At 52.1% G+C, this 27411-nt stretch overlaps 1 protein-coding gene across 2 annotated transcripts in view; it reads right to left on the minus strand.

Annotated features, from left to right (window-relative positions):
- LOC119971069 (fatty acyl-CoA hydrolase precursor, medium chain-like) overlaps positions 1-27411 on the minus strand; it is a 118085-nt gene that overhangs the window by 19784 nt on the left and 70890 nt on the right. For both annotated transcript variants that reach the window (XM_038806211.1, XM_038806212.1), the window contains exons 15-18: positions 26977-27130; positions 25250-25354; positions 7898-8002; positions 4020-4175 (exon numbers count right to left, since the gene is read on the minus strand). In XM_038806211.1, coding sequence (XP_038662139.1) covers positions 4020-4175; positions 7898-8002; positions 25250-25354; positions 26977-27130 — 520 coding nt within the window. The remainder of the gene's footprint in view (positions 1-4019; positions 4176-7897; positions 8003-25249; positions 25355-26976; positions 27131-27411) is intronic.

Below are 27411 nucleotides of genomic sequence, written 5' to 3' on the forward strand. Positions count from 1 at the left end.
CAGAGGGTCAGTACTGAGGGAGTGCTGCACTGTCAGAGGGTCAGTACTGAGGGAGTGCTGCACTGTCAGAGGGTCAGTACTGAGGGAGTGCCGCACTGTCAGAGGGTCAGTACTGAGGGAGTGCTGCACTGTCAGAGGGTCAGTACTGAGGGAGTGCTGCACTGTAAGAGGGTCAGTACTGAGGGAGTGCTGCACTGTCAGAGGGTCAGTACTAGGGAGTGCTGCACTGTCAGAGGGTCAGTACTGAGTGAGTGCTGCACTGTCAGAGAGTCTGTACTGAGGGAGTGCTGCACTGTCAGAGGGTCAGTACTGAGGGAGTGCTGCACTGTCAGAGGGTCAGTACTGAGGGAGTGCTGCACAGTCAGAGGGTCAGTACTGAGGAAGTGCTGCACTGTCAGAGGGTCAGTACTGAGGGAGTGCCGCACTGTCAGAGGGCTAGTATGAGGGAGTGCTGCACTGTTAGAGTCAGTACTGTCAGAGGGTCGTACAGAGGGAGTGCTGCACTGTCATTGGGTCAGTACTGAGGGAGTGCTGCACTGTCATTGGGTCAGTACTGAGGGAGTGCTGCACTGTCAGAGGGTCAGTACTGAGGGAGTGCTGCACTGTCAGAGGTCAGTGCTGAGGGAGTGCTGAACTGTCAGAGAGTCTGTACTGAGGGAGTGCTGCACTGTCAGAGGGTCAGTACTGAGAGAGTGCTGCACAGTCAGAGGGTCAGTCCTGAGAGAGTGCTGCACTGTCAGAGGGTCAGTACTGAGGGAGTGCCGCACTGTCAGAGGGTCAGTACTGAGGGAGTGCTGCACTGTCAGCGCGGTCAGTACTGAGGGAGTGCTGCACTGTCAGAGGGTCAGTACTGAGGGAGTGCTGCACTGTCAGAGAGTCTGTACTGAGGGAGTGCTGCACTGTCAGAGGGTCAGTCCTGAGGGAGTGCCGCACTGTCAGGGGTCAGTACTGAGGGAGTGCTGCATTGTCAGAGGGTCAGTACTGAGGGAGTGCCGCACTGTCAGAGGGTCAGTACTGAGGGAGTGCTGCATTGTCAGAGGGTCAGTACTGAGGGAGTGCCGCACTATCAGAGGGTCAGTACTGAGGGAGTGCTGCACTGTCAGAGGGTCCGTACTGAGGGAGTGCTGCACTGTCAGAGGGTCAGTACTGAGGGAGTGCCGCACTGTCAGAGGGTCAGTACTGAGGGAGCGGCGCACTGTCAGAGGGTCAGTACTGAGAGAGTGCCGCACTGTCAGAGGGTCAGTACTGAGGGAGCGCTGCACTGTCAGAGGGTCAGTACTGAGGGAGGGCTGCACTGTCAGAGGGTCAGTACTGAGGGAGTGCTGCACTGTCAGAGGGTCAGTACTGAGGGAGTGCCGCACTGTCAGAGGGTCAGTACTGAGGGAGTGCTGCACTGTCAGAGAGTCTGTACTGAGGGAGTGCTGCACTGTCAGAGGTCAGTACTGAGGGAGTGCTGCACTGTCAGAGGGTCAGTACTGAGGGAGTGCTGCACTGTCAGAGGGTCAGTACTGAGGGAGTGCTGCACTGTCAGAGGGTCAGTACTGACGGAGTGCTGCACAGTCAGAGGGTCAGTACTGAGGGAGTGCTGCACTGTCAGAGGGTCAGTACTGAGAGAGTGCCGCACTGTCAGAGGGTCAGTACTGAGGGAGCGCTGCACTGTCAGAGGGTGAGTACTGAGGGAGTGCTGCACTGTAAGAGGGTCAGTACTGAGGGAGTGCTGCACTGTCAGAGGGTCAGTACTGAGGGAGTGCTGCACTGTCAGAGGGTCAGTACTGAGTGAGTGCTGCACTGTCAGAGAGTCTGTACTGAGGGAGTGCTGCACTGTCAGAGGGTCAGTACTGTGGGAGTGCTGCACTGTCAGAGGGTCAGTACTGAGGGAGTGCTGCACAGTCAGAGGGTCAGTACTGAGGGAGTGCTGCACTGTCAGAGGGTCAGTACTGAGGGAGTGCCGCACTGTCAGAGGGCTAGTACTGAGGGAGTGCTGCACTGTTAGAGTCAGTACTGTCAGAGGGTCAGTACAGAGGGAGTGCTGCACTGTCATTGGGTCAGTACTGAGGGAGTGCTGCACTGTCAGATGGTCAGTACTGAGGGAGTGCTGCACTGTCATTGGGTCAGTACTGAGGGAGTGCGACACTGTCAGATGGTCAGTACTGAGGGAGTGCTGCACTGTCAGAGGGTCAGTACTGAGGGAGTGCTGCACTGTCAGAGGGTAAGTGCTGAGGGAGTGCCACACTGTCAGAGGGTCAGTGCTGAGGGAGTGCTGAACTGTCAGAAGGTCAGTACTGAGGGAGTGCTGCACTGTCAGAGGGTCAGTACTGAGGGTGTGCTGCACTGTCAGAGGGTCAGTACTGAGGTAGTGCTGCACTGTTAGAGGGTCAATTCTGAGGTAGTGCTGCACTGTCAGAGGGTCAGTACTGAGAGAGTGCTGCACTGTCAGAGGGTCAGTATTGAGGGAGTGCTGCACTGTCAGAGGGTCAGTACTGAGGGAGCGCCACACTGTCAGAGGGTCAGTACTGAGGGAGTGCCGCACTGTCAGGGGTCAGTACTGAGGGAGTGCTGCACTGTCAGAGGGTCAGTACTGAGGGAGTGCTGCACTGTCAGAGGGTCAGTACTGAGGGAGTGCTGCACTGTCAGAGGGTCAGTACTGAGAGAGTGCTGCACTGTCAGAGGGTCAGTACTGAGGGAGTGCTGCACTGTCAGAGGGTCAGTACTGAGGGAGTGCCGCACTGTCAGAGGGTCAGTACTGAGGGAGTGCTGCACTGTCAGAGGGTTAGCACTGAGGGAGTGCCGCACTGTCAGAGGGTCAGTACTGAGGGAGTGCCGCACTGTCAGAGGGTCAGTACTGAGGGAGAGCTGCACTGTCAGAGGGTCAGTACTGAGGGAGTGCTGCACTGTCAGAGGGTCAGTACTGAGGGAGTGCTGCACTGTCAGAGGAGCCCTCAGTCTTATGAGACATTAAAATGGAGGCTCATCTCCCTCTCACATGAAAGTAAGAGATCCCTTCACATTATTTTGAGGAAGGGTGGGGGTACCCTGGGCAATATTTCTCCCAATAACCAACGTACCGATCATTGCGGCATTGCTCTTTACAAAGATACGCAGTTAGAGCTGGAGTAGACCACTCGGCCCATCGAGCCTGCCCTGTCATTCAATACAATCATGGCTAATCTGATTGTAACCTGAACCCTCTCTTCCTGCTGACCTTCCAATAACCTTTCACCCCCTTGTTAATCAAGTTTGTGGGAGTTTGCTGTGTTTCTACATGACACTCCATTGGATGTACTGTGCGAATGAATGTGTTTCCTTTCCACACTTCAAAGATACCTTTTGGTGTCTGAAACGTTTATCACAATAATTTCATAGTCACCATTACGAAGATTTGCTTTCAATTCCAGGATTATTTTGGTAATTAATTGAAGTTTCACTCTAATGGCTGCCATTGTAGGACTTGGGCCCATCTCCCCAGAAGATTAAGCATCAAAGTTTTTAGCCGAGTGACAATACCACTCCACCACCATCTCCTCCGAAATCAATCACCCGATCAATGTCATTCCCTGTTCCCACCCAACCTGGAGAGTGTTTGCTTCAAATTTCCACCAATCTCTCACCCCGAACAGGCGCCGGAATGTGGCGACTAGGGGCTTTTCACAGTAACTTCATTGAAGCCTACTCGTGACAATAAGCGATTTTCATTTCATTTCATTTCACCTTCATTTGGCCCATCTCCGAGTCCCACTGACTCCCTGTTATCTGGAGGACACAACTGAAAGATTGACTCTCTCCCTCCACAGACACTGCCTGATCTGCTGAGTTTTTGTTTCCAGCACCTGCAGTATTTTGCTTTTGAGGATGTTGGAACAGTGGAGTGTCGAGGTGTCAGAGGCAGGAAGGAGGCTTTTTGCAGAGCGATGATGTTACAACCGTGGATGCGTGTGGGGCGAGGGGGTAAGACTCAAGCAGAACACCAATGAGCTAGTTGCCCAATCTTTCACATCCATTAATGGACAGATTGATGTTACCTCTGGGTGCACAAGACTCTGTACTCCCTCCTCCGTGGTCACACCTATCAGGTACGGGATATTCTGGAACATTCCGTTCTGGAACATGCTACGCGGATCATCAGGAAGGATGTGTTCATCAACAATAAGAGCAGGAATTAACTGGTAGAGTGCGTTCTGAAACAATAACCAATGGGAGGAGAATGTCGTTAAGACAGCCAGAAATGTCATTTTCACAACCTCGGCACATCCCAAAGTCCTTTCCAGCCAGTGACGTACTTTGTGAAGTGAAGTCACTGTCGTAATGTTGGAACTGCGGCAGCCAGTTTGACATAGCAAGATCCCACAAACAGCACGCTGGATAGAGCTTCACTGCTCTTTTCAAAATTATGCCATAGAATCTATTATGTCCACTTGATGAGGGTTAAATGAAGCCCTTACTTTCATATCACATCAAAAGGCGGCATTTCCAACAAGTTCTGCATTAGATTTTGTACCCATGCCTTTGGAGTGGGATTTGAACCCTTAACCTTTGAGTATTTCCCATTCACTAAGGGCCCTTATTTTTCTTGTAACAATTGTACAGGGTTTTGGTAAGACTACACCTGTGTATAATGATCAGAGATGATCAGAGGATTAGATAGGGTGGACAGTGAGAGCCTTTTCCCTCGGATGGTGATGTCCAGCACGAGGGGACATAGCTTTAAATTGAGGGGAGATAGATACAGGACAGATGTCAGAGGTAGGTTCTTTACTCAGAGAGTAGTAAGGGCGTGGAATGCCCTGCCTGCAACAGTAGTGGACTCGCCAACACTAAACGCATTCAAACGGTCATTGGATAGGCATATGGACGATAAGGGAATAGTGTAGATGGGCTTTAGAGGGTTTCACAGGTCGGCGCAACATCGAGGGCCGAAGGGCCTGTACTGCGCTGTAATGTTCTATGTTCTATGTTCTAATTCTGGCCTCCATATTTGCAGCCATCACCAATAGCACAGTGGGCTAAACAGCTGGCTTGTAATGCAGAACAAGGCCAGCAGCGCGGGTTCAATTCCTGTACTAACTATATACACATCCAGTATATGATGGAGTGCAGACAGGCAGTGATTGACACACAGGATGACCAGTGAGCACACAGAACACAGCAGCCAATCACCAGACAGGACACGACCACTATAAAGCCAGAGGGCACCAGTTTTCCCGCTCTCTCGGGATCCAGCCTCTGAGACAGTCAGAGCTCGTGAGCAGCAGCCAGTGCAAACACCATGTGGTAGCTAGTTAGTCTGGTCAGGCTAGCCTCAGGTCTCCAGTCAAGTCAGCATAGTGTCAACCCACAGTTAAGCATGTAATATAGTTAGATGTTCAATAAAATCGTGTTGCATCTCATCAAGTGTTGGAAGCCTGTCTCTCCACACTGCATCAAACATCCACATAGACCCAGCCTGTCTAACACATCACCAGCCTCCCCGAACAGGTGCCGGAATGTGGTGACTAGGGGCTTTTCACAGTAACTTCATTGAAGCCTACTTGTGACAATAAGTGATTATTTGTATTATTACAAAAGGATGAACCCGCATTGGAGACGGTACAGCGAAGGTATGTGACATTGGGATGAGGGGGCTGTCCCATTATTAGAGACGGAGTAAATTGGGTCTATTTACTCTGACGTTTCAATGAATGAGAGTCAAGGGGTTTGATGGAGTGACGGGGAATCTCAAACATGGGGGCGGAATCTCAGGATAAGGAGCCGATCATTTAGAACAGAGATGAGGACAGTGGTTAGCACTGTTGCTTCACAGCGCCAGGGAGCCAGATTCGATTCCCGGCTTGGGCCACTGCCTATTCGAAGTCCTCACGTTCTCCCTGTGTCTGTGTGGGTTTCCTCCAGTTGCTCCGGTTTCCTCCCACAAGTCCCGAAAGACGTGCTGTTAGCTAATTTGGACATTCTGAATTCTCCCTCTGTGTACCTGAATAGGTGCCGGAATGTGGCGACGAGGGGATTTGAAATGAAAAATGCTTATCGTCACAAGTAGGCTTCAATGAAGTTACTGTGAAAGCCCCTAGTCGCCACATTCCGGCACCTGTTCGGGGAGGCCAGTAGGGGAATTGAACCCACGCTGCTGGCCTTGTTCTGCTCTACAAGCCAGCTGTTTATCCCGCTGTGCTAAACCAGCCCCTATTTTCACAGTAACTTCATTGCAGTGTTAATGTAAGCCTACTTGTGACACTATTATTACCAGTAGGAGAAATTCCTTCACTCAAAAGGTTCTAAATCTCTGGAATTCTCCAGCCCAGAGGGTTGTAGACTTTCTATCGTTGATTATATTTAAGGTTGGGATAGACAGATTTTTAGTCTCAGAGAATTAAGGGACATGGGAAGTGGGTGGGTAAACGGAGTTGAGGTTGAAGATCATCCATGATCTAATTGAATGGCGGTGCAGGCCCGATGGGCTGAATGGCCTGCTCCTGCTCCTATTTATAATCATAATTATAATCTTTATTATTGTCACAAGTAGGCTTACATTAACACTACAATGAAGTTACTGTTTCTGGCGTTTTCTATATTCTGAATTGCATTAGGGTTTGAGAGGAGGGGTGCGGATGGTTACACTTCCAGTAATCATGGGAACAGAAACTTTAATACTGAACGTTTTTCATGTATGTTAGTGGCACTCAGATTGTTGATCCTCTCCCCCCCCCCACCCCCAACCTTACAGACTGATTCTTAAATACATTCAAAGACAATATTTGTCACATTTCTTTTCTTAAAATAAATTTAGAGTACCCAATTCTTTCTTTCCAATTAAGCGGCAATTTAGCGTGGCCAATCCACCTACCCTGCACATCTTTGGGTTGTGGGGCGAGACCCACGTGGACACGGGGAGAATGTGTACACTCCACAGGGACAGTGACCCAGAGCCGGATCGAACCTGGGACCTCGGTGCCGTGATGCAGCAGTGCTAACCACTGCGCCGCCATGTTGCCCCTATATTTGTCACATTTCTAAAGCACATCTCAAAGTGCTGCAAAGTACAGTATTGTGTACAGTTCTGCTCCCTTATTTAAGGAATGATTTACTGGCTACAGAGGGAGTGAAATGGAGGATTCACCAGAGGAATCCCGGTGATGGCGGGATTGCCCTATGAGGGGAGATTAAGGAAACTGGGGCTGTATTCACTGGGGTTTTGAAGAATGAGAGATGATCCCATTGAAACTTACAAAATTCTTACAGGGAGTGACAAGGTAGATGTGGCTAATGTTTCCCCGGGCTGGCCAGTCTAGAACCAGGGGACACAGCCTCAGACTATGGGGCAGACCATTTCGGACCAGGATGAGGAGGAATTTCTTCACACAGAGGGTGAGGAATCTTTGGAATTCTCTATCCCAGAGGCTGTGGAAGCTCAGCCATTGAGCAGGTTCAAGATCAAAATTCATAGTTTTCTGGATACCAATAATATCAGAAGTGGCATTGAAGCAGATGGTCAGCTAAGATCGAATTGAATGGCTCGACGGGCTGAATGGCCTTTTATGTTCCCATGCAGTCATTGTCCTAATGCTGGCAAGTGCAGTGTCCACTCTGCATGCACAGTGCGATCCCACAAACATCAGCAAAATAAATAGTCAGTGAATCTGCCTTTAGTGATGGTGGTTGAGGGATGAGTGTTGGCTAGGTCACTGGGGAGAACTCCCTTGTTCTTCTTCCAATATATTCATGGTGTCTTTGAACATCCCCTTCAAACAGACTGATAGGATAGGGCCTTGACTTAACATCTCCTGGTGAGAGACAAATGGGAATGAAAACGTGCTCTGACTGGGATCCTACATGAGAAAAGCTTTGGCCAAGTACCTTCGAGGTCACATGGTCAAACTCAAAAGGTATCTTTTTTAAAGAAACGCACCAGGCTATTGGTGATTTGGGCCATTTCCTCTTCTGTCTTGTTCCTCAGGCAGTGTAGCAGCGGCTCTGATTGCGTGTTCCCGCATCCCGCTATCTCAGCAACTTCCTGTAACGGGAAAAAGCAGAGGCCACATGAGAGAACGTTCATGTTCTTCCCAATGTCCTCCAGGCTTCACCTATCTCGGCACCACGCCTCACCATTGAGAAGAAGGTGCATTTATATAGCCACTTTTTAACGCGCCCCAATGTCTCAAAGTGGTTGCAGCCAATTCAATGCTTTGAAGTTAGTCAATGCCGTTTGGCAGGAAATCACGGCAGTCAGTTTGTGCACAGCAAGATCCCAGGATCAGCAACCACATAAATCAGAGCATCACATCGCATATTGGGAGAGGCCACCACGCCCATCATGATCTTTTAAAGATCTTTTAATTAGTCCAACCCTTTAGCTCAAAAATTAACTTCCTTTCCAAATATATTCCTTTAGAATCCCTTTTTGAAATTACTGCTGAATTATCTTCCATCAGCGGCTGTGATAGAAGTCTCGCGCTCAGTGGGAGCGTCATTAGCTCTGTAGGGGCTTGTTGGCCTTGGAAGCAGCATTCAAGACATGGCTCAACAGCCTGATAATCAGTGAGGAATCCTTCTGCAATCTCCTCACTATTCCCCCAGAGAGAAAGCCGCGTGTTCCAGATCTTGACAACCCGCTGCGTAAACAACTTTTTCCTCATGTCACCTCAGCTATTTGTTCATTCTCTTCAATCTGTGGCCCTCTGGTTACTGACTCTCTAGCCAGTGGAACAATTTCTCCTCATTTACCTATCCAAACCCTCATGACTTTAACTCTCTTGAATCTCCTCCTAACCTTTCCTGCACGAAGGAAAATAATCCAGTTTCTGCAACCTCTCCAAAATTCCTTGTCTCTGATATGATCCCAGTAAATCTCCTCTGCACTCTCTCCAAGGTTAGTGAATGAGGAAACCTAAGGCAAATGGACTTTAACGTCAGGAAATGTGGGGGCAACTACTTTGGACCTTAAATAGTGAGAAGCTGGAGACAGGGGAGGCCCAAGAGACTTGGGGGGGGGGGGGGGGGGTCCAATGCACAGATCATTAAAATGTCTTGAGCAGGTACAGAGAATAATCAAAAAGTGAATAGAATGCTGATCTTTATATCGAGACTAGAATACAAGTGGGTAGAAAGTCTTGCTTCAACCACACAATGTCCTGGTTCGACCACACCTGGAGTTACTGTTGTGGTGATATGCATGTACATATCAATGTATATAGTTGTCTATCAATGCACATAGTTAGCAGTATGACCTCTGACCAGCAGGTGGTGATAGAGATCTACCATGTGCCTGATACACCCACCAGTTGGCAGTAAGTCATACAAGAGGACAGTCGACTTGACTTCGGGCGGCGAGCGAGGAGGTCGCAGGGAGAGGGGCTCCCGCAAGCGGTAGACAACAAGAAGAACAACCCCCCCCCCCCCCCCCCCCCCCCCCCCGACAGGCCGGACGGCGGAGGAGGAGCGCCGGCAGAGGAGCCGGAGCGGGAGCCGAGGAGCCGGAGCGGAGGAGCCGGAGCGGAGGAGCCGAGGAGCCGGAGCGGAGGAGCCGGAGCGGAGGAGCCGGAGCGGAGGAGCCGGAGCGGAGGAGCCGAGGAGCCGGAGTGGAGGAGCCGAGGAGCGGGAGCGGAGGAGCCGGAGCAGAGGAGCCGAGGAGCCGGAGCGGGAGCGGAGGAGCCGGAGCGGAGGAGCCGGAGCGGCAGCGGAGCGGCGACAGGGGGGCCCAACAGCAGCAGGTCCATCCCCTCTCCCTCCCCCCCCCCCCCACGCGGGCCAGGAGCGGTGCGGCGGCGGCGGCGGCCCCTCTTCTCTCCCCCCCCCCACGCGGGCCAGGAGCGGTGCGGCGGCGGCGGCGGCCCCTCTTCTCTCCCCCCCCCCCCCCCCACGCGGGCCAGGAGCGGTGCGGCGGCGGCGGCCCCTCTTCTCTCCCCCCCCCCCACGCGGGCCAGGAGCGGTGCGGCGGCCCCTCTTCTCTTTCCCCCCCCCCCCCCCCCCCCCCCCAGCCAGCAGCGGGGACCCCCCCCCCCCCCAGCCAGCAGCGGGACCCCCCCCCCAGCCAGCAGCGGGGACACAACCCCCCCCCCCCCCCAGCCAGCAGCGGGGACACAACCCCCCCCCCCCCCCCCAGCCAGCAGCGGGGACACAACCCCCCCCCCCCCCAGCCAGCAGCGGGGACACAACCCCCCCCCCCCCCAGCCAGCAGCGGGGACCCCCCCCCAACCAGCAGCGACCACCCCCCCCCCCAGCAGCGACCACCCCCACCCCCCACCCCCAGCAGCGACCACCCCCACCCCCCCCCCCCCAGCAGCGACCACCCCACCCCCCCCCCCCCCCAGCAGCGACCACCGGCCCACTCGCCCCTCCCCCCCCCCCCCCCCCCCCCCAAACTGCTGTGACCACCACGTGGCAAAGACAAAGGGACTCTCTCTCCTGGTTGAGTGGGGAAAGAAGACAAAAGAAAAAAGAGACTTGTATTTCTGTTCTTCCCAAAAGAAAACTGGTAAAGAGAAAAGGGGTAGGGAAATAAATTTAAAAAAAAAAAATATATATATATATATACATATATAGATATATAATAATAAATAAAATAAAAATAGGGTGCGGAAAAGGGGGAAAAAGAAGAACAAGGAGAGAAGAAAAGATGAAGGGGAAGGGGGAGAAAAAAGTGCCAGAAGGGAGCCAAGAGAAAGGGGGCACCGGAAGTAGACTGGGCAAAGGGAAAGCCAGCTCGGGCGAACGAGTCAACACGCGAAGCGGCGGGAAGGATGCTTCGCCGCATCCAGAAGAGCTGGACGGGCGGGCAACCTCTCCCCTGGGGTTAGAGGGGGGCGTGAATTGGAAGGAAGCCTTTGCCGAGGTGGTGAGGGAGCAGCTGCAGGCATTCAAGGCAGAGTTAAAAGCAGACGCAGAGGCCGCAGCACAGGCAGCAGTGACCAGGGCCATGTCAGGGGTGCAGCAGGTTCTGACCAGATTGGAGAAAGAAAGTGGATGCCCAAGGGAAGATACTGGAAGCCCAAGGGGAAGATACTGGAAGCCCAGGGGGCAACCATTAAAGAGCTGGAGAAGGCAGCGACTGACGCGAGCGACCGGGTCATATCCCTGGAGAGGGGAATGGTGAAACTGAGTGCAACACAGGGGAGCCTGAAGGGCAGGGTAGACGACCAGGAGATCAGCTCGAGAAGGCAAAATATCAAGATAGTGGGCCTGCCAGAGGGGATAGAGGGTAGAAATCCCACAACATTCGTGGCTGCGATGCTGGGCTCCTTAGTGGGGCGGGAAACTTTTCCCACCCCACCGGAAATGGACAGAGCTCATCGGTCACTGCGCCCGAAGCCCAAGGAAGGGGAAAAACCGAGAGCAGTTATAGCCAGACTGCACCGGTACCGGGATAGGGAGACAATCCTGCGCTGGGCCAAGGAGAATAGAGCCTGCAATTGGGACGGGCACGCCATCCGAATCTACGAGGATTTTGGAGCGGACATAGCTAAGAGACGGGCGGAGTTCAACAGAGCGAAAGCAGCTCTCTATAAGAACAAAGTACGTTTTGGTATGCTGTACCCAGCAAAACTCTGGGTCACATACCAACACAAGGAATATTTCTTTACAGCCCTGCCGAGGCGAATAGATTCGTCGAGGAGCACGGGCTGGAAAAACGCCATGGGAAGTAGGGACGAGGGGCCCATGGCAAGGAGACACGTCATGCCGACGGGGGGGGGGGGGAGGGGCGAGGCAAAGCCAGCCCCCTCCCCCCTGGCAGGAACACCCAGAACGGAAAACAGCCCAATGCCCTAGGGCCCGCTCCAGGTGGGAGGCCAGGCCCCGGCACGAGGGAACGGGAGTACTGGAGAGGGGAGAGGGGAAGCGGGACAGCAACCTCCGAGAGGGGAGCCACCGTGCTAGCAGGAAAGCTAGCGAAGGGGGCGCGCAACAGAGCAGGGCCGCAGCGCACCCCCAACAGGGGGGAAGGCGCCAGGCAGGGGAGGGGGGGGATCACCCATCAAAGGTGGGAGAGCAAATGGGGACAGGAATGGGGGAGAGAGGGGCAATGGAGGGGTACACAGGGGTATCCCCGAAAGGGATAGAGCGGGGGGGGGGGGGGGGGGGGCACCCGGGGGGCGAGAGACCAGGGAGGGGAAACGCAGGGACGAAGGGACAAAAGAGGCCAGTAAGGGAATAGGGCCACAAAGTGCCACAGACAAGGGCTCGAAACAGGGAACTGCTGCAAGCACCCACCCAGTACGGTCTGTGGGTGAAGGGGCCCCCCGGAGTGCAGGGGACTACCCGCGTGGCGGACACAAAGTGGACGGCCATGGCGGGTGTCCCCGGGACAAGGGGGAACCCCGGAGCGCAGGGACCCGACCGCATGGCGAGAGCAGTGATAGTGGACATCCTGGACGGCCCCCTAACATAGGGAAACCCCAGAGGGCAGGGTCGCGTCCACCGGACAAATATGGTTAACCCCACAGGAGCAAGGGGGCAGAAGCCCCCCACCAGAATAGTCACCTGGAACGTAAGGGGACTTAACGGCCCAGTGAAGAGATCTAGAGTCCTCACCCACCTTAGAAACATGAGGGCCGACATAGTCTTCCTCCAAGAGACGCACTTGAGGGAGCAGGACCAACTGCGGGTAAGAAAGGGCTGGGTGGGACAAACCTATCATTCCTGTTATGGGGCAAGGGCCAGGGGGTGGCGATCCTGATCAGCAAGAGGACAATGTTTAGGGCGACAAAGACGGTTACGGACCCAGGGGGACGGTATGTCATGGTCAGCGGGGCCCTGGATGGGGCGCCGGTAGTTCTAGTTAACGTGTACGCGCCCAACTGGGACGACACGAGCTTCATCCAAAAGACCATGGCAGAAATCCCGGACATAGCGACGCACCGACTAATCATGGGGGGGGACTTCAACTGTGTACAGGACCCAAAGACGGACAGATCAAACCCCAGAACGGGGGAAAACCTCAAACATGGCAAGGGAACTCAGCCACTATATGGAGCAGATGGGAGCAGTAGACCCCTGGAGATTCGCCCACCCGGGGGAGAAAGAATTCTCTTTCTTCTCCCCAGTACACAACGTGTACACCAGAATTGACTTCTTTGTGGTGGGGAAAACGGTGCTTTCAGAGATAGACAAGGTGGAATACTCCGCAATTGTGATATCAGACCACGCCCCACACTACATGGATGTGCGGCTAGAGACGGGAAGGGCCCCAGCGCCCCAAATGGAGGTTGGACGGTGCCTTACTAGCTGACAAGGCCTTCAGCGAAAGGATAGCGCAGGCCATAGCGGAGTACACTGAGATCAACCAAAACGGGGAGGTCTCACCCTCCACGTTCTGGGAAGCGCTTAAGGCCGTACTAAGAGGGGAAATCATAGCCTACAAAGCGCAAAGAGATAGGGAGGAAAGGGTGGCTAGGCAGAAGCTGGTCGACTCCATACTGGAGGTAGACCATAAATACTCCGAGGCCCCGACTGTAGAACTCCTGGCGGAGAGAAAAGAATTACAAAGGAACTTTGACCTGCTCTCCACCAGGAAAGCAGTACACCAACTCCGCCAGGCACGCGGGGGCCCTATACGAACACGGAGACAAAGCCAGCCGCCTGTTGGCCCACCAGCTGAGAAAGCAGGCAGCCAGCAGAGAAATTGCGCAAATCAGAGATACCAGAGGCACGTTGGAAACAGAACCAGAGAAGATTAACAAAACCTTCAAGGCCTTCTACCAAGAGCTGTACACCTCAGAGCCCCCAACGGGGAAGGCTGGGATGAACCGGTTTCTTGACGGACTGAACATACCAGTTGTGGGAGAGGGCAGAAAACGGGATCTGGAAGCACCACTAGCACTGGGAGAGATCATGGAGAGCATTAGCTCCATGCAGACGGGGAAGGCGCCGGGACCAGATGGATTCCCGGCGGACTTCTACAAAAAATTTGCGACAGCGCTGGCCCCGCACATGCGGGAGATGTTCACAGACTCGCTAGCTAGGGGCACGTTGCCACCCACGTTAGCACAGGCCTCAATCTCGCTGATACCTAAGAAAGACAAAGACCCAACGGAATGTGGGTCATACAGACCCATATCTCTGCTGAATGCAGACGCCAAAATACTGGCCAAAATCCTAGCCAAAAGGCTAGAAGACTGTGTACCTGAGGTGGTCACAGAGGACCAGACGGGCTTTGTCAAAGGTAGACAGCTGACCGCGAACATCAGGCGCCTGCTGAACGTGATAATGACCCCCTCCGGGAGAGAACACAAGAGGTGATCGTCTCCCTGGACGCAGAAAAGGCCTTCGACAGAGTCGAATGGATATACCTCATAGAGGTACTGGAGCGGTTCGGGCTTGGAACAGGGTTCACCGCTTGGGTAAAGCTCCTGTACAACGCTCCCATGGCGAGTGTACAGACCAACAATACCAACTCCCAATACTTCCAGCTGCACAGGGGCACCAGACAAGGATGCCCACTGTCCCCGCTGCTGTTCGCACTAGCAATCGAACCGCTAGCAATCGCGCTCAGGGCAGCAAAAGATTGGAGGGGGATCCGAAGGGGAGGTAGAGAGCACAGAGTCTCACTCTATGCGGATGATCTGCTCCTCTATATCTCGGACCCACAAAGCAGCATGGACGGAATCATCGCGCTCCTGAAAGAGTTTGGAGCCTTCTCGGGCTACAAACTCAACATGAGCAAAAGTGAGATCTTCCCATTACACCCGCAAGGGGGGGGGGGGGGGGGGGGGGGGGGGGGCAGCACTAAAGGGGCTGCCGTTCAAACAAGCCCGACATAAATTCCGCTACCTGGGGATCCAAATAGCCCATGACTGGAAAGGGATCCACAAATGGAACCTCACCAGCCTGACAGAGGAAGTTAAAAAGGACCTGCAAAGATGGAACACACTCCCGCTCTCCCTCGCGGGGAGAGTTCAGACGATCAAAATGAACGTACTGCCCAGGTTCCTCTTCCTGTTTAGATCCATTCCGATCTACATCCCCAAGGCCTTTTTCAAAGCGCTGGACAAACTCATCATGGCGTTCGTATGGGGGGGTAAAAATGCTAGGATCCCAAAGAAGGTCTTACAAAAAACAAAAACCAGGGGAGGGTTAGCCCTCCCGAATCTACAATTCTACACTGGGCAGCAACAGCCGAGCGAGTAAGGGGATGGATCCAGGAGCCAGAAGCTGAGTGGGTGCGTGCGGAGGAGGCCTCCTGCATGGGAACCTCCCTCCGGGCCCTCGCCACGGCAGCACTCCCATCCCCACCCAAAAAACACTCCAGCAGCCCAGTGGTGACAGCCACCCTCCAATCCTGGAACCAACTGCGGCAGCAACTTGGCCTGACCAAAATGTCGAACAGGGCTCCCATCTGCAACAACCATAGGTTCAAACCAGCACTGACCGACGCCACCTTCAAAAGGTGGAGGCAGGACGGGGGGACACTGACAGTCAGGGACCTATACACGGACGACAGGATCGCAACACTGGACGAACTGACAGAGAAATTTCAGCTAGCTGGGGGGAACGAGCTACGGTACCTGCAGCTCAAAAACTTCCTACGAAAGGAGACAAGGACGTACCCACAACCGCCACGACAGACACTACTGGAAGACCTACTGGACGCAAGTATCCTAGAGAAAGGGAACTGTAGTGACATGTATGACCGACTGGTAGATAGGGACGACACCGTACTGGACGCAACAAGGAGGAAATGGGAGGACGACCTGGGGATGGAGATCGGGTGGGGACTCTGGAGCGAAGCACTGCATAGGGTCAACTCCACCTCCACGTGCGCAAGGCTCAGCCTGACGCAACTAAAAGAGGTACATAGAGCCCACTTAACAAGAACCCGTATGAGTAGGTTCTTCCCGGAGGTGGAAGACAGATGTGAACGGTGCCAAAGAGGCCCGGCCAACCACGCCCACATGTTCTGGTCCTGCCCCAGACTCGTGGAGTACTGGACAGCCTTCTTCGAGGTAATGTCCAAGTGGTGGGAGTGAGGGTGGAGCCATGCCCGATAGTGGCGGTCTTCGGGGTTTCAGAACAGCCAGATCTATTCCTGGGGAGGAGGGCGGATGCCCTTGCCTTTGCCTCCCTGATCGCCCGCCGTAGAATCCTGTTTGGCTGGCGGTCAGCAGCACCGCCCAGAGCTGCGGACTGGCTGTCCGACCTCTCGGAATCTCTCCAAATGGAGAAAATCAAATTTGCCATCCGAGGGTCGGACGACGGCTTCCACAGAACGTGGGAGCCATTCATGCAACTGTTCCGGGACCTATTTGTGGCCAATGTACAAGAGGAAGAATAGTCGGGGGAAGGTAGCGGGAGGGGGGGGGGCTACAGGTTCGTTACGGGGGTTCGATGGCTAGCTAAGGCCCAAAACCAAGCTAAATAAACATGTTGAGGGGGGGGGGGGGGCGCAGTTACTACTACGAAGATGCTTACCTGTAAATATGTATGTTAATTTTTGCGTGTTTGTTTTTGTTTGTTTTTTTTTTTTTTTTTGTTTCTCTCTCCTAACAATTTGTAATTTGTTCAATATAAAATACGAAAACTGAATAAAAACATTTATAAAAAAAATACAAGAGGACAGTCGCACTTAGAGTAGCTCCAGGAGAATTAATTGAATTCATTTAATCGCCGTTGTCTGTATTATAGTTTGTTAGTTATCTTTCCACGTGTTTGTTAATAAATCGCCTTTCCAGTTAAAGAACTAGATGTTCTGTGTACATCATTAACACGGTCACAACACAGAACACAACAACTGTGTGCAGCTCTGGGCACCATATCTTTGGAAAGATATATTGGCCTTGGAGGGAGTGCAGTGGGAATTTAACACAGTGAGATCTGGACTCCAAGGGTTACATTCCAGAGAGAGATTACACAGACTGGGGTTGTATTCCCCAGAATTTAGAAGGTTATTTGATCAAAGTATTCAAGGTGAACAGATTGGATTTTTTATGTTCGTAGCTTGAAGGTTGAATTGTGTAACCTATGTCAAAAAATAATTTTATAGATTAAGTAGTTAGGTTAAAAACATGCAAACGTATAACAATAATGTTAGCAAAAAAATAGACAAGCGAATTCGGCAGGATATTAAGAGAGGGATCATGGTGAATTAAAATGATAATCAACGCTCCATCCTACAATACAGGCACTGATTTAAATAGAAATGTCATTGTTTAAATACTTCATTCAAGACCCAGTAATGTAAAGAGTAAGATTATATCGGTAAATAGAGAGATGCTATTTCCACTGGCTGGGGAATGTAGGGCGGACGGGAATAGTCCAAAGATTAGAGGCAGACTTTGCCAAAGGGTTTGGGGCCCATCAATAAATGGCGATTTATATTAAATCAATGATTGATTTTAAATCTGATTGTGGTAGGTGTTATCCTTTGCTGGGGCGGGGTGGGGGGAGGGGTGGACATGAGGCCCAACAGTGGGCTCGATAATTCCTCGAAATAAAAACTGGCCCAGGAAGGAGCCGGCATCTCCGGATGATCCCGTCTGGGACTTGCCCTGTCGCTTAGTCGCTGTATTTCCTAATTGTGAACACACAATAAACTACTTTGACTCACCCTTTCAAGGTTACTCATTGACTACAATAAAAGGTTTTTATTAACCAAAGGCATTAAGGGATATCGGGATGTGGTGTATGTATAATGCCAGGTCATAGAGAGCCATGAGGAGGAACTACGTCTCGCAGAGCAAGGTGAATTTGTGGAACTCGCTGCCCCATAGTCCGGTGGAGTCCGAATCATTATATTGTTTCAAGAAGGAGATAGATATATTTCTGATTTTAAAAACGGGTTAAAGGGAGGTAGATTTGAGACCAGGAAGAGATCAGCCAGGGTCTGATTGAATGGTGCAGCAGGCTCGAAAGGCTGAATTACCGACGTCTGCCCCTGATTCCTGGATTCCGATGTTCCTATGACCTCATTGTACGGTGGAATAGGCTTGAGGGGTTAAATGGACTTCCTCTGTTCCCACCTGCCTTTTAGTGGTGTTACGTTAACCATGAAAGTTGGGAGAACTCCCTTGCTTGTCATATCTTTGACCTCTCCCTGAACCAGAAAATGGATCTTCGGTTTTATGTTTCATCTGAAAGGTAGCACCTTTGACTGTGCAGCACCCCCTCAGTGCTGCAATGTAGATATCAAACTAGATTAGGTTAACAGGTTCTTGGAGTTGGACTTGACCTCACAACCTTCGAAATCAGAGCTAAGTATGCTATCACTTAGCCACATTGGCGGATTAGGATCCAGGTAACAAGACAGGTGACAGCTGTGGCTCAATCAGTAGCCCTCCTAACTCTGAGTCTGAAGGTTGAGTGTGTTATAATATATATCCATGTATATGATAGAGTGCAGACAGGCAGTGATTGACACACAGGATGACCAGTGAGCATACAGAACACAGCAGCCAATCACCAGACAGGACACGGCCACTATAAAGCCAGAGGGCACCAGTTTTCCCGCTCTCTCGGGATCCAGCCTCTGAGACAGTCAGAGCTCGTGAGCAGCAACTAGAACAAACACCATGTGGTAGTAAGTTAGTCTGGTCAGGTTAGCCTCAGGTCTCCAGTCAAGTCAGCATAGTGTCAACCCACAGTTAAGCATGTAATATAGTTAGATGTTCAATAAAATCGTGTAGCATCTCATCAAGTATTGGAAGCCTGTCTCTCTCCACACTGCATCAAACATAGTCCACATAGACCCAGCCTGCCCAACACATCAGAGTGCCAAGTTACTTTGCAGAATCCAAAGAATAAAGAACAAAGAAAAGTACAGTAAGAAGTCTTACAACACCAGGTTAAAGTCCAACAGGTTTGTTTCAAACACGAGCTTTCGGAGCACGGCTCCTTCTTCAGGTGAATGGAAAGTCTTGTTCCAGAAATGTTTATATAGACACAGTCAGAGATGCCCCGGAATGCGAGCACCTGCAGGCAATCAAATCATCAAAGATGCAGAGAGAGAGGTAACTCCAGGTTAAAGAGGTGTGAATTGTCCCAAGCCAGTTCAGTCGGTAGGCCTCTGCAAGTCCAGGCTTGATGGTGGGGGCCGAATGTAATGCGACATGAATCCCAGATCCCGGTTGAGTCCGCATTCATGCGTGCGGAACTTAGCTATAAGTTTTTGCTCAGCAATTTTGCGTTGTCGCGTCTCCTGAAGGCCTCCTTGTAGAATGCTGACCCGGAGATCAGAGGCTGAATGTCCTTGACTGCTGAAGTGTTCCCCAACTGGAAGGGAACAGTCCTGCCTGTTGATAGTCGCACGATGCCCGTTTATTCGTTGTCGCAGTGTCTGCATGGTCTCGCCAATGTACCACGCTTCGGGACATCCTTTCCTGCAGCGTATGAGGTAGACTACATTGGTCGAGTCGCACGAGTATGCGCCGCGTACCTGGTGGGTGGTGTTTCCACGTGTAATGGTGGTGTCCATGTCGATGATCTGGCATGTCTTGCAGAGATTACCCTGGCAGGGTTTTGTGGTGTTGTGGTTGCTGTTCTGAAGGCTGGGTAATTTGCTGCAAACAATGGTTTGTTTGAGGTTGCGCGGTTGTTTGAAGGCCAGTAGTGGGGGTGTGGGGATGACCTTGGCAAGATGTCCATCCTCGCTGATGATGTGTTGGAGGCTGCGAAGAAGATGTCGTAGTTTCTCCGCCCCAGGAAAGTACTGGACGACGAAGGGTACTCTGTCAGTGGTGTCCCGTGTTTGTCTTCTGAGGAGGTCGGTGCGGTTTTTTGCTGTGGCGCGGTGGAACTGTCGATCAATGAGTCGAGCGCCATATCCCGTTCGTACGAGGGCATCTTTCAGCATCTGTAGGTGTCTGTTGCGCTCCTCCTTGTCTGAGCAGATCCTGTGTATACGGAGGGCTTGTCCATAGGGGATGGCTTCTTTAATGTGTTTCGGGTGAAAGCTGGAGAAGTGGAGCATCGTGAGATTATCTGTGGGCTTGCGGTAAAGCGAGGTGCTGAGGTGACCGTCCTTGATGGAGACGAGTGTGTCCAAGAATGGAACTGAATTTGGAGAATAGTCCATGGTGAGTTTGATGGTGGGATGGAACTTATTGATGTCATCGTGTAGTCGTTTCAGTGATGTCTCGCCGTGGGTCCAAAGGAAAAAAATGTCATCGATGTATCTGGTGTATAGCATCGGTTGAAAGTCCTGTGTGGTGAGGAAGTCCTGTTCAAACTTGTGCATGAAGATGTTGGCATATTGAGGTGCAAATTTGGTCCCCATGGCTGTTCCGTGCGTCTGGATGAAGAATTTGTTGTCGAAGGTGAAGACGTTGTGGTCTAGAATGAAACGGATGAGTTGCAGAATTGCGTCTGGAGATTGGCAGTTGTCGGTGTTGAGGACTGAGGCTGTTGCAGCAATGCCGTCGTCATGGGGGATGCTGGTGTAGAGTGCCGAGACATCCATTGTGACGAGGAATGTTCCTGGTTCAACTGGTCCATGGGTGCTGAGTTTCTGTAGGAAGTCCGTCGTGTCGCGACAGAAGCTGGGTGTACCTTGTACGATGGGTTTCAAGATGCCCTCGATGTGGCCAGAGAGGTTCTCACACAGGGTCCCATTGCCTGAAACGATAGGACGGCCTGGTGTGTTGGCCTTGTGTATTTTCGGGAGGCAGTAGAGATCTCCAATGCGGGGATTACGTGGGATGAGAGCACGTAGGGTGTTCTGAAGGTCTGGATCTAAGGTCTTGATCAGTCTGCTGAGTTGGCGGATGTGTTCCTTGGTTGGATCTGCGGGTAACTGCCTGTAGTGTTCCTGGTTGTCGAGTTGTCGGTATACTTCTTTGCAGTAGTCTGTTCTGTTCAGTATGACGGTGGCCCCTCCTTTGTCTGCTGGTTTGATGACGATGTTGCGGTTGGTCTTGAGAGTGCGGATGGCGTTGCGTTGTGCTTGGGTGACGTTAGAGGCTGCCTTGTGATTGCGAGTGATGAATCTGGTATTGACACGACTTCTGACGGCTTGAGCATACATGTCGAGTCTAGGGCAGCGGCCTTCCGGAGGGGTCCAATTTGACTCTTTCCTTTTCGGTCGCTGCACTGCAGATCTCGCGGTCTGCTGTTCCGGTTCATTGGTCGTGTCCCTGGGTTCGCTGTCGGCCTCTTGGGGTCTGTGGAAGAATTCCCGGAGCCTCATTCGCCTGATGAATTCCTCCGTATCTGCCGCGAGACTGATGGGGTCCATTTTGGTGGTGGTGCAGAAATTGAGCCCTCTGCTGAGGACTTCGATTTCGTCTGGTTGAAGGGTGTAGTCTGACAAGTTGACAATGGATTTCCCTGTATTGTTTTCGACTGTTGTACCGGGAGAAGCTTGATTGCTGCTGGTGGTGATGCCAAGTTTCTCAAGCTTCCTGTTCTTGGTGTGCATGTAGGTGGCATAGTATTGCTGTCTCATCTGTTACTGTGCTCACCCCAGTCCAACGCCGGCATCTCCACATCATGGCTACCATTGACACCGCAAACTGCCGGCTCAAAGTGGAGAGGATCTCCAGGAAGATCGCGCATATAGACACTGACATTCAGTTTCTACAAAGATGCAAAAAAGCAGACAAGATCCCGAAAGGACTACAGATCAAAAACCCACTCAAGTCGACTTACAACACAGACTACGCTGAAAGACTCTGCCACCGCACCTCTGTCACACTCCTCAAACACCTCGTACACCAACTCTACAGCAGTCGACGCAACCTGGAAACCAAGAGAGAGGCCATATTCTCAACTTGCGCTCAGGACACAGCAGACCAGCTGCGGAACACCGCCAAACAGATGAGACAGCAATACTATGCCACCTACATGCACACCAAGAACAGGAAGCTTGAGAAACTTGGCATCACCACCAGCAGCAATCAAGCTTCTCCCGGTACAACAGTCGAAAACAATACAGGGAAATCCATTGTCAACTTGTCAGACTACACCCTTCAACCAGACGAAATCGAAGTCCTCAGCAGAGGGCTCAATTTCTGCACCACCACCAAAATGGACCCCATCAGTCTCGCGGCAGATACGGAGGAATTCATCAGGCGAATGAGGCTCCGGGAATTCTTCCACAGACCCCAAGAGGCCGACAGCGAACCCAGGGACACGACCAATGAACCGGAACAGCAGACCGCGAGATCTGCAGTGCAGCGACCGAAAAGGAAAGAGTCAAATTGGACCCCTCCGGAAGGCCGCTGCCCTAGACTCGACATGTATGCTCAAGCCGTCAGAAGTCGTGTCAATGCCAGATTCATCACTCGCAATCACAAGGCAGCCTCTAACGTCACCCAAGCACAACGCAACGCCATCCGCACTCTCAAGACCAACCGCAACATCGTCATCAAACCAGCAGACAAAGGAGGGGCCACCGTCATACTGAACAGAACAGACTACTGCAAAGAAGTATACCGACAACTCGACAACCAGGAACACTACAGGCAGTTACCCGCAGATCCAACCAAGGAACACATCCGCCAACTCAGCAGACTGATCAAGACCTTAGATCCAGACCTTCAGAACACCCTACGTGCTCTCATCCCACGTAATCCCCGCATTGGAGATCTCTACTGCCTCCCGAAAATACACAAGGCCAACACACCAGGCCGTCCTATCGTTTCAGGCAATGGGACCCTGTGTGAGAACCTCTCTGGCCACATCGAGGGCATCTTGAAACCCATCGTACAAGGTACACCCAGCTTCTGTCGCGACACGACGGACTTCCTACAGAAACTCAGCACCCATGGACCAGTTGAACCAGGAACATTCCTCGTCACAATGGATGTCTCGGCACTCTACACCAGCATCCCCCATGACGACGGCATTGCTGCAACAGCCTCAGTCCTCAACACCGACAACTGCCAATCTCCAGACGCAATTCTGCAACTCATCCGTTTCATTCTAGACCACAACGTCTTCACCTTCGACAACAAATTCTTCATCCAGACGCACGGAACAGCCATGGGGACCAAATTTGCACCTCAATATGCCAACATCTTCATGCACAAGTTTGAACAGGACTTCCTCACCACACAGGACTTTCAACCGATGCTATACACCAGATACATCGATGACATTTTTTTCCTTTGGACCCACGGCGAGACATCACTGAAACGACTACACGATGACATCAATAAGTTCCATCCCACCATCAAACTCACCATGGACTATTCTCCAAATTCAGTTCCATTCTTGGACACACTCGTCTCCATCAAGGACGGTCACCTCAGCCCCTCGCTTTACCGCAAGCCCACAGATAATCTCACGATGCTCCACTTCTCCAGCTTTCACCCGAAACACATTAAAGAAGCCATCCCCTATGGACAAGCCCTCCGTATACACAGGATCTGCTCAGACAAGGAGGAGCGCAACAGACACCTACAGATGCTGAAAGATGCCCTCGTACGAACGGGATATGGCGCTCGACTCATTGATCGACAGTTCCACCGCGCCACAGCAAAAAACCGCACCGACCTCCTCAGAAGACAAACACGGGACACCACTGACAGAGTACCCTTCGTCGTCCAGTACTTTCCTGGGGCGGAGAAACTACGACATCTTCTTCGCAGCCTCCAACACATCATCAGCGAGGATGGACATCTTGCCAAGGTCATCCCCACACCCCCACTACTGGCCTTCAAACAACCGCGCAACCTCAAACAAACCATTGTTTGCAGCAAATTACCCAGCCTTCAGAACAGCAACCACAACACCACAAAACCCTGCCAGGGTAATCTCTGCAAGACATGCCAGATCATCGACATGGACACCACCATTACACGTGGAAACACCACCCACCAGGTACGCGGCGCATACTCGTGCGACTCGACCAATGTAGTCTACCTCATACGCTGCAGGAAAGGATGTCCCGAAGCGTGGTACATTGGCGAGACCATGCAGACACTGCGACAACGAATAAACGGGCATCGTGCGACTATCAACAGGCAGGACTGTTCCCTTCCAGTTGGGGAACACTTCAGCAGTCAAGGACATTCAGCCTCTGATCTCCGGGTCAGCATTCTACAAGGAGGCCTTCAGGAGACGCGACAACGCAAAATTGCTGAGCAAAAACTTATAGCTAAGTTCCGCACGCATGAATGCGGACTCAACCGGGATCTGGGATTCATGTCGCATTACATTCGGCCCCCACCAACAAGCCTGGACTTGCAGAGGCCTACCGACTGAACTGGCTTGGGACAATTCACACCTCTTTAACCTGGAGTTACCTCTCTCTCTGCATCTTTGATGATTTGATTGCCTGCAGGTGCTCGCATTCCGGGGCATCTCTGACTGTGTCTATATAAACATTTCTGGAACAAGACTTTCCATTCACCTGAAGAAGGAGCCGTGCTCCGAAAGCTCGTGTTTGAAACAAACCTGTTGGACTTTAACCTGGTGTTGTAAGACTTCTTACTGTGCTCACCCCAGTCCAACGCCGGCATCTCCACATCAAGAAAAGTACAGCACAGGAACAGGCCCTTCAGCCCTCCAAGCCTGCGCCCACCATGCTGCCCGTCTAAGCTAAAATATTCTACACTTCCGGGGTCCGTATCCCTCTATTCCCATCCTATTCATGTATTTGTGTATTTGTCAAGAAGCCCCTTTGACATCACTATCGTCCCTGCTTCCACCACCTCCTCCGGCAGCGAGTTCCAGGCACCCACTACCCTCTGTGTAAAAAACGTGCCTCATACATCTCCTCTAAACCTTGCCCCTCGCACTTTAAACCTATGCCCCCTAGTAATTGACCCCTCTACCCTGGGAAAAAGCCTCTGACTATCCACTCTGTCTAGCCCCCTCATAATTTTGTAGACCTCCATCAGGTCGCCCCTCAACCTCCATCGTTCCAGTGAGAACTAACCTAGTTTATTCAACCGCTCCTCATAGCTAATGCCCTCCATACCAGGCAACATCCTGGTAAATTTCTTCTGCCCCCTCTCTAAAGCCTCCACATCCTCCAGGCTGACACTCCATGAGTACTGAGGGAATGCTGTGCTGTCAGGAATGTTCTGCAGGATCCTGACAGCGGCAGCGCACCCATGCCCGTGGGTTTCCCTACGGTGTTGGGGGGGCGGGGCACAATGGGAAACCCCATTAGCCGTCTGCGAGAAGGGAGAATCCCATCAATAGAGGATCCTGCGGAATATTTCTGACAGGACACAGCACTCCCAATAAGCACGTTGAACAGATCCTGCACTGAGCATACTCAATTGGATTTGACCTGAGGTTTGTAAGGTGAAAGGGCAATGCTTGAACCACCACAAGGTGAGGTCCTCATTAAATGCCCCTCCCATTTGGGTCTGCACACACTCACGTGAGCCAACTGTGTTGGCAATGGAGGCAACAATCCAGGCATCAGAGCGCTCCCACTTTGCAGAATGGCCTTGTGGAATAGACCAACGGACAGTGGAGATAATGTCTGGAATACAACAGTGCAAAAGGTGAATTAGAGTGTGAGAAGGCAGATTCAGATTAAGTTTCTGGAGAGAATTTGTTTTCTGGTCAGCTTGCTCTTAACTCATCTGATGCAGTGCCCAATTATCCTTGGGAATGTTGCTACAGGTAATGGGAATGAACGTTGGGAATGGGAACGGGGGGAGACGGTGGCGTAGTGGTGGACTAGTAATCCAGAGACTCAGGGTAATGCTCTGCGGTCCTGGGTTCGAATCCCAGCATAGCAGGTGGTGGAAATTGAATCCATTAAATATCTGGAATTAAATTCTAATGATGACCATGAAACCATTGCCGATTGTTGTAAAAACCTCGCTGACTCACTCCTTCAGGAGCTGCAATCTGCCATCCTTACCCAGTCTGGCCTATATGTGACTCCAGGCCCACACAGTGACGGGATTGACTCTGAAATGCACCCCCCCCCCCCCCCCCCCCGAAATGGCTCCATTCCAGGGCAATTAGGGGTGGGCAAGATATGCTGACCCAGCGAGGCCCACATCCCAAGAACAAATTTAGTAAAATAGCTGGTTCACCTTGGTGAGTTCCTGGGTCAGGACAGGGGTGTGATATGGGCAGGACACTGGGTGGGATGAAAACCGAGGAATACAATAGAGGCAGGATGAAGGAATCATGGAATCCCATTCGGCCCATCGAGTCTGCACCGAATCTCCGAAAGAGCACCCTACCTAGGGACACGCTCCCGCCCTATCTCTGTGCCGCTGTCTAACCTTTGGACACGAAGGGGCAACCCACCTAACCTCACATCTTTGGACTGTGGTGGGAAACCGGAGCGCCCGGCGGAAACCCACCCAGATATCAGGAGAACCTGCAGACTCCGCACAGTCACCCGAGGTCGGAACGAAGCCCAGGTCCCTGGTGCTGTGAGCAGCAGTGCTAACCACTGTGCCACCCTTGGTTTGGGATGTGAGTTGGATGCCAATAGGATGGGGAATCTGATGCAGGGAGTGTGAGAGGACACACTGAGGCCATGGAGGGGTAGATAGGGAACGTGGGTGAGTGTCACTGGCCAGGGAGTGTGTGGTTGTCCCACAGGAGCGATCACATGGGTTTTCAAAGCTGAATTTTCTCAGGTACCCATCACTCAATGAGCGCCTGGATCAGAGTCTCTCACAGTTCCTGGTTCCTGTTTTTCTAGTGAATTGATTCAACTTACAAAGTTCTACTTCCACTGGTTTACTGCGGACAGCAAATAACTGGAGAGAGAAGAGAAGGGAGCCAAGAAGGGTGGCACAGTGGTTAGCACTGCTGCCTCACAGCTCCAGGGACCTGGGGTCAATTCCAGCCTCGGGTGACTGTGTGGAGTCTGCACGTTCTCCCCGTGTGTGCGTGGGTTTCCTCCGGGTGCTCCGGTTTCCTCCCACGGTCCAAAGATGTGCAGGTTAGGTGGATTGGCCATGCTAAATTGCCCCTTCATCCCCAAAAGGTTAGATGGGTTTACTGGGTTACAGGGATAGGGTGGAGGTGTGGGCTTGGGTAGGATGCTCCTTCCAAGGGCCGGTGCAGACTCGATGGGCCGAAAGGCCTCCTTCTGCACTGTAAATTCTATGATTCTGTAAATTACCACCATACATGGAGTGAGACGCTGAGTCCTCCAACAGACTCTCCAAACAAAGTGACCATTCCTGGGTTTCCACCAAACTGGGCGATATTCCTCTGCACCCATTTTAATGCTGCCAACTGATCCAGGAATCCGAAATTTCCTTGGGCACAGCTGTCCCCTGTGCTGTGGCACAACAAGAAAATAAAACAATGTAAGAAAATGCTTAATCCTTAACTCCCGGCTTTTGCTTGTTAACTACAATTCTGGTTGCCACACTACCAGAAGGGTGTGGAGGCTTTGGAGAGGGTGCAGAAGCGGTTTACCAGGATGTTGCCTGGACTGGAGGGCATTAGCTGTGAGGAGAGGTTAGATAAACCCGGTCTGTTCTCACTGGGATGACGGAGGTTGAGGGGCGACCTGATAGAGGTCCGCAAGGTTATGAGGGGCATGGACAGGGTGGATAG

Source organism: Scyliorhinus canicula, chromosome 9, assembly GCF_902713615.1.
Source record: "Scyliorhinus canicula chromosome 9, sScyCan1.1, whole genome shotgun sequence".
Taxonomy (NCBI): Eukaryota; Metazoa; Chordata; class Chondrichthyes; order Carcharhiniformes; family Scyliorhinidae; genus Scyliorhinus; species Scyliorhinus canicula.